This window comes from Pongo abelii, chromosome 13 (genome assembly GCF_028885655.2).
Source record: "Pongo abelii isolate AG06213 chromosome 13, NHGRI_mPonAbe1-v2.0_pri, whole genome shotgun sequence".
Classification (NCBI taxonomy): domain Eukaryota; kingdom Metazoa; phylum Chordata; class Mammalia; order Primates; family Hominidae; genus Pongo; species Pongo abelii.
The window spans coordinates 79007928-79021502 of record NC_071998.2 but is presented as its reverse complement, the minus strand read 5'-3'; the positions used below and the strand labels follow the sequence as shown (position 1 = coordinate 79021502).

Sequence of the window (13575 nt, the reverse complement as noted above, 5' to 3'; positions counted from 1 at the left end):
TGTCACAATAAAAGTGCTGTAAAGTGGGGTTCAGACACAAAGATCAAGGGATATAGCGAATACAGACTTGTGTTTTTGCTATGTGCCTGCATTATACAAAGTAGTTTGCATGTTTCCCATTTTTCAGGAGAGCACAAGAAGTTAAGTCACTTCCCCAATGCCATACCGAAAATTAGTGAATCCAGGATTATAATGCAGGTCTACCTTCAGAACTCGGAATTCTTAACACTATACTATGAAGTTTGCTGGATCACAGGGGACTCAGGAAAACTTTTCCAGAGGTACTAGGACCCACCATAGTATCTCTCATTTCGTTTAGCACCCAGCAGGCGCTCAGCTCTCGCCCTTCCCTTCCCCAAGAGCTGACAGACTCTTTCCAAACGAGACTCCCAACCAGCGTCCACCACATGGCGTGTATTCTGGGCAGAACTTCGGCCTACCTCTTCCCGATAGTCTCCGCCCCCAGCCCACCCACGGCAGCCTTCTTTCTCTGAGAAGACCCAAAGAAGTGAAGAGAGAGACTAGGAAACGGCCCTGTGACTTCTCATGCCCGAAACGCACTCCTCACCACGTCGTTCACCTAAAGCCAGCGCCGCTGCAACCCCTAACTTCTGGTCACATGTCCCAACGGAGCATCCTCTCTTCCTTCCTACTCGATTTCCAACCCAGCCTCCTAAGGTTCCGTTACCAGAATTCAGTTCCCAGCGCTTTTAATTTCCTTTCCCGTCCTCCCACCTTCCCTGACGCCTCCGTCACCTCCCCCTCAACGACGCAAAAGAGCCCAAACCAAAATCCCCTAGTTTATATCGAACACTATCGCTGTGTGTACCAATTCCTGGACTAGGTCGGCGTAAGAGAGGAAGTAGGGGAAAAAAATAAAGAGGCGCTCCCCTCCACGTGATCCCAGCCCTGCCTCTTTAGTGACGCACGCGGCCGGGCGGCTCCAAAGCTGCCGGCTAGGGTGAGCAGCGGAGCGCTTGGGCTTGGAGTAGCAAAGAACGCCCTCTCCCGAGAAAGTATGGCCACTGCTTAGACAGCCAGGGAAACGTGTGCGGGGACGTGGAGGACCCAGGCTCTCGTGCGAGCGCGGAGTTGGACGTGCAGGGCCGCTGGGGTCACGCGGGACTCTCCCGCCTCCCCTCCGCGTGAGCTCCGGGATGGTCCGCGCCGGGAGCGCGCGCGAGGCTTGAAGCGCCGGTGAAGCGCGCGGGTCGGAGTGACAGCTGCGCTGCCGGCCCGGCTCCGGTCAGCAACGCGCCATGGACGCAGAGCTGGCAGAGGTGCGCGCCTTGCAAGCTGAGATCGCGGCCCTGCGGCGAGCGTGGGAGGACCCACCGGCGCCCTGGGAAGAGAAGTCCCGAGTCCAGTACGTGACCCCCCAAGTCCCCCAGGGCCCGCTGGCCAGGGTTCCCGGGCCAGGCGGGTGAATCTCCAGACATCCTCGGTCTCCTACTCCCAGCCCTAGAATGTGGGCATGAACTGGCATTGATCCTGTCATGACGATGGCCTAGAGTTGAGAGCAGCGCGTACGGCGCCCAGCTGTAAACGCATTGCAGGGTATTAACTCGTTTAATCGCAGTCGTCTGTGTGGATGACTGACAAGGAGGAAGTCTTGACTATATCCCTAGCTAGATAATTCCGCCTCCAGTATGCAGAGGTATCTCTATTTGGGATTTAATAACTCCGTTTGGTTTCAAGGCATTTGTTTTGGTAGGTCAGCTAACCATCTCAAGTGATAATGACTTTGTGTTTACGATGACATAAAAATTCCTTTGAAAAATAACCGGTAAAAAAGTAAGTTGATAAAAGAAAAGTAGTTAATATAGACTGCAGGAGAATTTGACATTCCTCTGAGGTAGGTGCTACTGTTAGCCCTGTTTTATAGTTGAAGAAACTGAGGCTCAGAGAAATTAGGTAGCTTGTCCAAGTTTCCAGAGAAAGGAATTGTCAGAGATGGATTGGGACCCAAAAATTTTACTCCAAAGTCTGGGCACTTTTGTTTTATTGAAGGAGAGGGAGAGAAAAGCTCTGCAACCGTAATTATGTATCATCATCTCAAACATAGAAGCCTCTCGAAAACATAAACTGTCTTCAATTTTTGAGTCAAGACTAATTTGACATAGGTGCAGAAAGAATGAGATTTTTCCTGAGCTAACTGGAGAAGAATTGGTAGAAAATGGGAAGGAGAAGATCTACAGAAAATGTCTGTGTGCGGTCATGAAAGTAGAGGAAGCTGTGACTGGTAAAAGGGAGAGGAAAAAGGTGTGCTCCTCCACAAATGAGAGTAAATGTATTAAAGACCATTGCTATTTGAGGTGTGCTCCACAGATGGGACGCTTTAGCATTACCTGGCGGTTTGTTAGAGCGACATCCTGACCTACTGAATCAGAATCTGCACTTAAAAAAGATACCCTGCCCTAACAGGATTTGTGTGCACACTTGGAAGTTCAAGAACCAGGGAAAAATAGTTTCTTTACTGCCCACAAGATTTCATTAGTCCCCATAGTAGTGTCAACTGAAAAATCATGAGATCTGCAAATTTAGAGAGACTATTTCTTAAAAAGGGTTACAGCCTGCAAAGTGGCCATCCTGACAGGCTAAGAAGCATAGTCTCAGGCAAAGCAGAAAGGCCCACACTTTGGAGGAGGAGGGGTTGGGGCAGGGATTTATGCTGTATGAGTGGGCTAGGTATACATATTCAACAGGTTATAGAAGGGGCTATGAATATTCACGAAGGGAGATGTGCTCACGTGTACTGAATAAAAATGCATATTACATGCATTCCATGTTCATTTTGGGAAGCTGACTTAACATTTAAATGCATTACAATTAGGCCCTGTAAGTCAAAAGTTGAAGGAGGGAAGCAAAGGTACTTAAGTACACAGGCCTTGTAAACCTGTTAGAACAAGTCCATGGTTGGTGATCTTATCAAAAGAAAATTTTTGAAATCATTCTCTTGTCCTTCAAAGCCTGTGGAACAGGGAATCAGTTAGCATCTGGTGGTGATGAACTACAATTCTTTCAGTATTGCTTATCTGGAGGCCAGTGCTAGTGAAAAAAATATTGTGGCAGTTAGAACATAGTTCATTCTTTTAAATGTAGGGGGTATGTGACTTAACCCTTGCCTGGCATGGCCTTAGGTCTTGTTTATAATTTGGTATCTTATTGCCACAGAGTCTGTTCTGCAACTCTTCCGATCTCTATTTTAACATTAATGCTGGTCAGTTGTGTCTACATCCCAAATAGGAAGGGGTATAACGAGGTGTGTCTGAGCTCCCATCCTGTCATGGTTAAGAACTGAGTTTTTAAGGTTTCTTTGGGGTCCCCTTGACCAAGAGGGAGTTGGTTCAGGTGATTGTGGGGGTGGGGTAGGATTTTATTTTTAGTTCTTAGTAGATTATTTATATAATCTGGGACTTCTCAGTGGTTAAACTGGAAAGTCAGAAGAGTCCAGATTGTGGGAGACATTAAATGTCAGTCCAGGGTGTTTGGATTTAACCGTGAGGTTTCTTTTCACTATAGTGGAGGAGGAGGATTGGGACCTATGTACCAAGCTATTTTTTTTAAGTGATTATAAGTGGTTGGATGGATTGGAGGCAGGAAAATTGGAGCTAAATTATTCAGCTATATCCATATGTCCACACTGTGGAGCCAAATTGCCTGCTTTCAAATCCTGTCTCTGCTATTGGCTGAGTGATCTTGGTTAAGTGAGCTCCCCCTTTCTGTGCTTCAGTTTCCTCCGTGGTAAAATTATACTCAAGTTTTTGGGTTGCTGTGAGGACTAATTAATATATGTAGTTCATTTAGAAGAGTACTTGCCTCATAATAGTAACTAACACTCATTAGTAGACCATTGACCTTTAAACTTGTGTACAGATTCATTTTAAAGGAAAAAAAATTCTTGCAAGCTCCTAATTCTGACAAAAAAATTTTATGTTATGAAGATAAACTTACAAATAATAAAACCACAATGTGAATAAAATTCAAACAAATCCGAAATAGCTCAAACTAACATCATTAGTTGAAATACACAAATATTTTGCTCAAACTAAATAGCTGCTATGAATAAGAATATGCAGATTTTCTTTTTGTGGCAAAATATACGTAAGATTTACTATTTTAACCATTTTTAAGTGTTCAGCTCAATGGCATTAAACACATGCACATTGTTGTACAGCCATCACCACTGTCCATCTTCAGAACTTTTTCATCACCCCTAAACTGAAACACCATACCTGTTAAACACGAACTCCCTACTAGCCACTCTGACAATTGCAGGTTCTTTTTTGAGTTCTGCATATCCAGCCTTTAATGATGACTTGGTTCTCTTACCACTTTGCTCTATCGGAAATACCTTGAAATTTTCATTCATAGCTTGCTGTGATATTTGGTGTTCACTTGTCAGAAGCTCATTTATATTTATGGCTTTTTTTTTTTTTTTTTTTTTTTGAGACGGAGTTTCGCTCTTGTCGCCCAGGCTGGAGTGTGGTGGCGCAACCTCAGCTCACTGCAACTTCCGCCCCCTGGGTTCAAGCGAGTCTCCTGCCTCAGCCTCCCAAGTAACTGGGATTACAGGCGCCCGCCACCATGCCCAGCTAATTTGTTGTATTTTTAGTAGAGATGGGGTTTCGCCATGTTGGGCAGGCTGGTCTTGAACTCTTGACCTCAGGTGATCTGCCCACCTCGGCATCCCAAAGTTCTGGGATTACATGAGCCACCGTGCCCCATCATTTATATATGAAGATTGTCTCTGTTCTTTCTTCTTTTTCTTTTTCTTTTTTGTTTTGTTTTTTGAGACAGGGTCTCACTCTGTTGCCCAGGCTGCAGTGCAGTGGCATGATTATGACTCACTGCAACCTTCACCCACCTCCCATGCTCAAGCAATCGTCCTGCCTCAGTGACCCTCCACCAGCCAAGTAGTTGGGACTGAAGGCTTGGCACCTGCAACTATGCCCAGATAATTTTTTTTTGTTTTTTCTTTTTGTGTGTGTATTTTTTGGTAGACATGGGGTTTTGCCATGTTGTTCAGACTGGTCTTGAACTCCTGGGCTGCCTCAGCCTCCCAAAGTGCTGGGATTACAGGAGTGATTCGCTGCACCCAATCTGTTCTTTTTTCCTTGACTTCTATATTTAATGTAATTTGAGGGGTATCAGTCTATGATGGCAAATGCAAAAGAGGCTGTGGTAGTTTCATGATACAGAATATACTTACATTAACATTTTAAATTAGCTTTAAAACAAAATTTGAAACAAATTTTACAGACTTTATTAAGTGTTGGATTCTCAGTGTGAAGAGTATAGAGTTAGGTTATTCTGTGTAGAGATGGTATAAGGTCATAAGAGCATTGGTTAATGTAGTAGAATTAAAAATACAAAAGGAAGAATAGTTATGTGAGGGAGCAGAAAGGATGGCAGTAAGTCCAGATGTCAGGCAAGTGAAGGAGCCAAGGATAACTTCCAAGGTGTAAAGCATGACATACCAAGGGAAATATTTTATTATTAACAAATGTAGGATAATTTAGAGGAAAAGCAGATTCCAAGAGAAACCATTTGGTGAGCTATCAAGCTAGATCTACCTTGCAGGAAGAAGAGATATATGGTTAGAGGTATATTTCAAGAGTTACTGGCACAGAGGAGCTAAGGCTAATCATTTAGTGTTCCTGCAGAATGAAAGAATACATATTTAGGATAGCAGAAGTAAGAGTGTTAGGGTTTTCCTCTAATGTTGGAGACAAGAAGCCGACCCAAGATAGCGAATGAGAATTGGGATAATTATGCCCAAGAATCCAAGGAAGGGATGTTTTAAGCTGGCAGGAAAAGTCAACAGTGTAGAATGTAGCAGAGTGTTTAAAGGAAATAATGGATGACAAAAAATAAAATACCATCTAACGCAATTATTAGCTAAAATTTCTTTTTTTAAAAAAGTTTAAGTTTTTTCTTTTTTCTTTTCTTTTTTTTTTTTTTGTTGAGACAGAGTCTTACTTTGTTGCCCAGGCTGGAAAACAGTGGCGTGATCTTGGCTCACTGCAACCTCTGCCTCCCATACTCAAGCAATTCTCCTGCCTCAGCCTCCTGGATAGCCAGGATTACAGGCGCCCGCCACCACGCGAGGCTAATTTTTTGTATTTTTAGTAGAGAAGGGGTTCCACCATGTTGGCCAGGCTGGTCTCGAACTCCTGACCTCAAGTGATCCACCTGCCTTGGCCTCCCAAAGTGCTGGGATTACAGGTGTGAGCCACTGTGCCAGGCCAACTAAAATTTCATTCTTTTTCTCAAGGAAAATATATTTATATGTTCTCAATGAAGAATGTCTGGCCATAGTGATGTTTAAAGAGATTTGCTATTTCTTTTTCCGATAAATCTCTTTCTTACTATAAAACATTCTGTGGTGTTTACTTTTAGAAATTAAAGTTAGCTAATTGATTTTATTTTTTAATTTCTTTTTTTTTTTTTTTTTTTTTTTGAGAGGGAGTCTCACTCTGTCGCCCAGGCTGGAGTGCAGTGGTGGAATCTATGCTCACTGCAAGCTCCGCCTCCCAGGTTCACACCATTCTCCTGCCTCAGCCTCCCGAGTAGCTGGGACTACGGGCGCCTGCCACCACGCCTGGCTAATTTTTTGTATATTTAGTAGACATGGGGTTTCACTGTGTTAGCCAAGATGATCTTGATCTCCTGAACTCGTGATCCACCCGCCTCGGCCTCCCAAAGTGCTGAGATTACAGGCGTGAGCCACCGCGTCCAGCTATTTTTTAATTTCAAGATATCTTTTAAAATAATTTGAGAGGTATATCAGACATTTAGGCTGGAATTTCGTGGGTCAGAACTCACATTGTAATTTTGCAAAGTACTTCTGTTATAATTTATTTGAAAGATGTTTCTAATATGTGGAAATTTGGAAGTATAATTTGGTTACATATGTTTTTTGTTGAAATTAAAGATTGTGGGCTGGGCATGGTGGATCACGCCTGTAATCCAACACGCTGGGAGACTGAGGCGGGAAGATTGCTTGAAGTCAGGAGTTTAAGACCAGCCTGGGTAATAAAGCCAGACCTTGTCTCTATCAAAAGGAAAAAAAAATTAGCTAGGCACAGTGGCATACCTGTGGTCCCAGCTACTCAGGAGGCTCTTTTGACCCTGGGAGTTAAGGCTGCAGTGCACTATGATTACACCACTGCACTCCAGCCTGGGTGACAGCGTGAGACCCTCATCTCTTAAAAAGAAAGAAAAAAAAAAAAGTTGCAGTGTTAGTAACCACACTGGTTTTGAGAAAATTCTTTTTAATTTTTTAATTTTTTTTTTATTTTAATGGGGGAAGGTGACTTAATAGGAAGAGAGTAAGAGGGACAAAATGGGAATGCTTTGAGGAAAATGGGGGTATTAGATGAAACGTGTTAGTAATTGGAGTGATTATTTTTGATATTTGCCTTTTAGAAAATCTTTTCAAGCCATACACCAATTCAATTTGGAAGGATGGAAGTCTTCAAAAGATCTGAAAAATCAGCTTGGACATTTAGAATCAGAACTTTCATTTCTAAGTACGCTTACTGGCATCAATATAAGAAATCACTCCAAGCAGACAGAAGACCTAACAAGCACTGAGATAACAGAAAAGAGTAAGCATTTTTTAAAATCTAGACATAGTATGGAAGATTACCTTATTATGCATAAGAAATTGGTTGTCATAATATTGAATTAAAATTCTACAAGGTAAGTATTTGGAAGTATGGTTGTGGTAAACTTGTTTACTTACATATCTTTTGAACATCACGGTGTTCAAAAAGCTGGCTGGGCCAGGCCCTGTGACCATGCCTATAATCCCAGCTTTTGGGAGGCCGAGGCATGCAGATCACCTGAGGTCAGGAGTTTGAGACAAGCCTGGCCAACATGGTGAAACCCTGTCTCTACTAAAAATACAAAAATTAGCCGGTTGTGTTGGTGGGCACCCGTAATCTAAGCTACTTGGGAAGCTGAGCCAGGAGAATCATTTGAACCCGGGAGGTGGAAGTTGCAGTGAGCTGAGATTGCGCCATTGCACTCCACCCTGGGGGACAGAGCAAGACTCCATTTAAAAAAAAAAAAAAAGGCTGCCTGAGATAAATATTAAAGAACAGACACAGTTTCTTTTCTTTCTTTCTTTTTTTTTTTTTTTTTTTACCTTCTCCTTCCTGATGGAAAAGAACAGACACAGTTTTTATCACTAAGTACCTTAATAGTCAAGTAAATAGTAATAAGTGAATAATGATTATAAGAACAACAGCACCATTAATTTATACATCTTAGGAGTTGTTCAGCACTGACATGAAAGCTGCCAAGATCAGTGTTTTAGCAGCTGGACCTTTTGCTGGAAGGAAGGTTTCTGGTCCCAATGACTGGATTTTATTGCCAAAGATCTGTGATGCACTAAGAGATAAAGGGAAGCTACTGTAGCTGTGCAACTGGATGTCAAGAACTTTGGTTGGTCAAGAATAACATTCCCAAAAGCAGAAATCATTTTTGGTGTGCTTCCTGACTTTTCCACTGAAAATTACCCTCATGACAGGGGAGAGGGTCTTGGGCAGCCACTGCAGGGAGACTGAATTACATGTAGAAACAGAGTGATGGAATTTGGAGACTTAAATTACTTGAAAGGAAGAGATGGAATGCAGAGAGAATAGAGAATGAGGATAGGCCAGGTATAAGACTTTTACTAGCTTAAAAGTCACAGCATGAAGATAAGGCGTAGAGTCTTGACAAAGCTAATGTGGTTTGAATGGGAGATTTCAGACAGGGACATCACAAGAGTTGAAATGCTTTTTTTCTGTGAGTAATATGTGCTCATTTTAGCAAACTTGGAAAAACATAGAAATTATGAAGAAGAAATATCATTTTAAAGCCAGAAATCTAAGTAGTTATAGGAATTTCTTGAAATTAATTGTAAGTAATTCAGCAAGAGTAATGGTACTGGAAGAGAAATATCTTGTTTTTTATTTTTTTGTTCTTTTTCCTTTGTTTTTTGTTTGTTTTATTTTTTTGAGATGGAGTTTTGCACTGTCACCCAGGCTGGAGTGCAGTGGTGCAATCAAAGAGCTTTTTGAAGTCATTATCGTTTTCCATAGCTATTAGTTGGGCAGACACAGTTTCTGTGGTGTGTTAATGAATGTAGCTGAAGCTAGGTAATCAAATGATCTTGATTTCCTTCAAAATAATCATGTGTGAAGAATGTAGACTTTATTGCAGCTACGCTTTTATTTCTCCAAACATTTTTTAGAACTTTCTTTTGGAATTCCCTTTAGTGCCTATGATGATTCTTTTAAATTCTCCATTTTGATTCTGTAAGAGTCGGTTTACAAACTAAGTAATGGAATTTGGAGTCCAAAATTAAGTGTTACTGCAAAGTAATGAGAGTAGGGTTGTTTTTTGTTTGTTTGTTTGTTTGTTTGTTTTGAGACAGAGTCTTCTTCTGTCGCCCAGGCTGGAGTGCAGTGGTGCAATCTCAGCTCACTGCAGCCTCCACCTCCTGGGTTCAAGCAATTCTCCTGCCTCAGCCTCCCGCGTAGCTGGGACTACGGGCATGCACTGCCATGCCCGGCTGATTTTTGTATTTTTAGTAGAGATGGGATTTCACCACGTTAACGGGCCAGGATGATCTTGATCTCCTGACCTCGTGATCCGCCTGCCTCGGTCTCCCAAAGTGCTGAGATTACAGGTGTGAGCCCCTGCACCTGGCCGAGAGTAGTATTTTAATTTATAATTTTTATTCTTGTCTTTTGATTAGCTTTAAATGTATGTTGTTAAAAATATGTAGATGGGCTTGATGTATAGATGGATTGTTTTGAAGGACTAATCCTCTTCTGCTGTCTGTGAACTTTGTTAAAAATACACCCTTACTCATTATTTAAAAATAAAAATCAGGCCAGGTGCAGTGGCTCACGCCTGTAATCCCAGCACTTTGGGAGGCCTATGTGGGCGGGTCACTTGAGGTCAGGAGTTTAAGACCAGCCTGGCGAACATAGTAAAACCCCATCTCTACTAAAAAATACAAAAATTAGCTAGGCGTGGTGGAGCGTTCCTGTAGTCCCAGCTGCTCGGGAGGCTGAGGCAGGAGAATGGCTTGAAGCTGGGAGGCGGAAGTTGCAGTGAGCTGAGATTGCACCACTGCGCTTCACTGTTGGTGACTGAGACCCTGTCTCAAAAAAAAACAAAAAAAAACAAAAAAAAGGCCAGTTTTGGTGGCTAACACCTGTAGTCCCAGCACTTTGGGAAGCCGAGGCGGGCGAATCACTTGAGGTCAGGAGTTCGAGACCAGCGTGGCCAACATGGTGAAACCTGTCTCTACCAAAAACACAAAAAGTAGCAGGGCATGGGGGGGCATACCTGTAGTACCAGCTACTCGGGAGGCAGAGGTTGCAGTGAGTGGAGATGGTGCCACCGCACTCCAGCCTGGGCGACAGAACGAGACTCCATCTCAAAAATAAAATAAAATAAAACAAAATAAAAATCAGTGTGTTCAAGTTAAAAAGTACTGAACTGAAAATTTATCATGCTATATATTTATATGCAATTTATGTATGCATAGTGTTCATCTATAAAGAAAAAATAAAGCCTGGACATAAAGAAAAAATAAAGCCTGGAGATTGGACAGATTAGTAAGTCTCTCTCGGTCTGATTTCTTATGTGCAAAATAAAGTGGTTGCTGTAGATTATTTCCAGGATTCCATCTGTGTTTTTTCTTTACCACATTTTTGGCACATTTATTTTTATGGACAAAGCCCAAGGTCATCTAGATTTTCTCCTATATTCTAGGAGTTTTATAGTTTTGTATTTTATATTTAGATCTGTGATAAATTTTCAGTTAATTTTTGTGAAAGGTATAAAGTCAGTGTCTAGATTCTTTTTTTTTTTAATTTTGCATGTGGATGTTCAGTTGATCCAGTACCTTTTGTTAAAAAGACTATTCTTTCTCCATTGAACTACCTTTGCTCCTTTGTCTAAGATCAGTTGACTATATCTGTGTGAGTCTATTTCTAGACTTTCTCTTCTGTTCTATTGACCTATTTGTATACTCTTTCACTAATACCATACTGTCTTGATTACTGTAGCTTTATAGTAAGTCTCTAAATCAGGTCGTTTAAGTTCTTAAACTTTATTTTTCTTGAAGTTTATTCTGGCTCTTCTGAGTTTTTGCCTTTCCATATAAACTTGATAATCATTTTGTTGATATCCAGAAAGTAACTTGCTGGAATTTTGATTGGATTGCATTGAATGTACAGATCAAAGTTGGGAAGGACTGACATCTTAACCATAGTGAGTCTTCCATAGCTATTTGTTTAAAGAATTCCACATCTAATCCACAATTAAGCATTGCATCTATCTGTTATGTCTCTTTAGTCTCCTTAATCTGGTCATCCTTCTCTGTCTCTTACGACATAGACATATTTGAAGACCACTTGTATTACAGATTGTTCTTCAATCTCTTTTTTTTCTGATAGTTTCCTCTTGATAACATTCCTGTGCAATTTTGGCAGGAAAACTGTGAAAGTGATGTTTTGTTCTTACCAGTACATCTAATTAGGAGGCAAATTATGTCAATTTGTACCATTCTGTCTTTTTTTCCTAACTATTTATTGAACAAATCTTTAACCAGTCTTCCTATTTTGAGTCCCAGGTTCACCTCCCATAAAGGTACTTGGTGCTGCTGATTCATAATACCCGTCTCGTATTCTGCTATGTACATGAACTTGCTTCTGGGTTTTCCTCATTTGCTGGCTTAGGTTTCAGTTTTCCTGGCTCTACCAGGTAACTTTCACTTGTCCATGTGCTATCTAGTGCATCCATCTGATGTCCAGCTTCCCAAATCAGATTGCTCTTATCTTCCCTGTTCCCTTTATCCTTGTAGAATCATGCCCTTCTAAAAGTAACATCATTAGCAAAACTAGATGACTACGTAAAGTCAGGATAGTGCTTACTTACCTCTTGGGGGTAGGGTATAGCCTGGGAAAAGACATGAGGGAACCTTATAGGTTCTGTAAAATTCCTGTAGTATGATCTCAGTGGTAGTTACCTGAACAACCACATGTGTAAAAGAAATATTGAGCTGTATACTTAAGAATAGGGCATTTTATGCATTCAAATGTATGCATGTTATATCTCAAAAATATCACTGTCATTTTAGTGAAGTTTTGAGAGATGGCAGAGGTGAATGCATGGATTCAATTTACTGCCTTTAAGAACTAGATAGTGTTGAAAAAATAAAAACCATTGAACAGTTAACATGACTCAAATTTGTCTGGGGTTATACTAGTACATTTCTACTACTTACCATAACTTTTGGTATAGTTGAAAACTTGGCCGGGCGCGGTGGCTCATGCCAGTAATCCCGGCACTTTGGGAGGCCGAGGTGGGTGGATCACCTGAGGTCAGGAGTTTGAGACCAGCCTGACCAGTATGGTGAAACCCTGTCTCTACTAAAAATACAAAAATTAGCCAGGCACAGTGGTACACACCTGTAATCCCAGCTACTCGGGAGGCTGAGGCAGGAGAATTGCTTGAACCCAGGAGGTGGAGGTTGCAGCGAGTCGAGATCGCACCATTGCACTCCAGCTTGGACAACAAGAACGAAACTCCATCTGGAAAAAAAAAAGAAAACTAGAAACACAAGTTATCATTAATTTTATTTTGCAAAGATAATCAATTTGGTGTACGTTCTTCCAGAGTTTTTCAATGTAATTGCTAATGCACACTTTCACACATATACCCACATGTATTGTAGATATTCACACAAAATTAAATAATACGCATTTGAAGAAAACGGTTATTTGCAAACAAAATATTTGTTTTTCTGCTTTACAGGTATTAGAAAAGTTCTACAGAGACACAGATTATCAGGAAACTGCCACATGGTTACATTTCAACTTGAATTTCAGATTCTGGAAATTCAGGTAAATTAAGAAGCATGTTGTGATAACAGAGATACTTCTGCTATGAGATAAACAATTCCCACACCCCAGCCTTCAACAGTGGTGGAGCTGAAGAGGAGTTCATCAGCCAGGGCCCCCATTCATAGCACATTTGTGCAAAGTGGTACATTTTCAAAATTTCAGGTATTAATAGCCCAGCAACTGCATATGGTAGGGTTGTTGTGAAAGCCATAGGTGCTTTATCGAAGGACAGGTAGCAAGATGCTCCTGGGCTTCCAGTGCAATTCCATGAGGTTGTGGGAATAGTCCTGGGTGTCATCAGTAGTTAGGTAATATGCCAGCCATCTAATATCTATTAGTTATCTATTGCTGCTTAACCAGTCTCCATAATATTTAGCATCTTAAAACAACCCAAAACAGGCCAAACATGGTGGCTCACACCTGTAGTCTCAGCATTTTGTGGGGCCGAGGCAGGAGGATTGCTTGAGCCCAGGAGTTTGAGACCAGCCTGGGCAATGTAGTAAGACCCTGTCTCTACGAAAAAATAAAAAATTAGCCAGGCGTGGTGGTGCGCACCTGTGCTCCTAGCTACTCCGGAGGCTGAGATAGAAGGATTGCTTGAGCCTAGAAGGTCAAGGCTACCGTGAGCGGTGATTGTGCCACTGTACTTGAGCCTGGG

The 13575-nt window shown here is 41.6% G+C and overlaps 2 protein-coding genes across 11 annotated transcripts in view; one reads left to right on the top strand and one right to left on the bottom strand.

The window, feature by feature from the left end:
- The window catches only part of NOL8 (nucleolar protein 8), a 28139-nt gene extending 27325 nt beyond the window's left edge, over nt 1-814 (bottom strand). For 2 of the 8 annotated variants that reach the window (XM_024251791.3, XM_024251795.3), the window contains exon 1: nt 441-814. The gene's annotated coding sequence lies outside the window, so the exon portion shown is untranslated. 8 annotated transcript variants of the gene reach the window in all.
- Nucleotides 815-919: 105 nt separating this feature from the next.
- CENPP (centromere protein P) overlaps nt 920-13575 on the top strand; it is a 282356-nt gene continuing 269700 nt past the window's right edge. Inside the window, exons 1-3 of one of the 3 annotated variants that reach the window (XR_008510110.2) lie at nt 920-1366; nt 7432-7613; nt 12829-12917. Coding sequence is in view for 2 of the 3 variants with exons in the window: in XM_024252026.3 (XP_024107794.3) it covers nt 1260-1366; nt 7432-7613; nt 12829-12917 (378 nt within the window). In the remaining variant the exon portion in view is untranslated. The other 2 variants (XM_024252026.3, XM_024252028.3) reach the window with 2 other exon arrangements.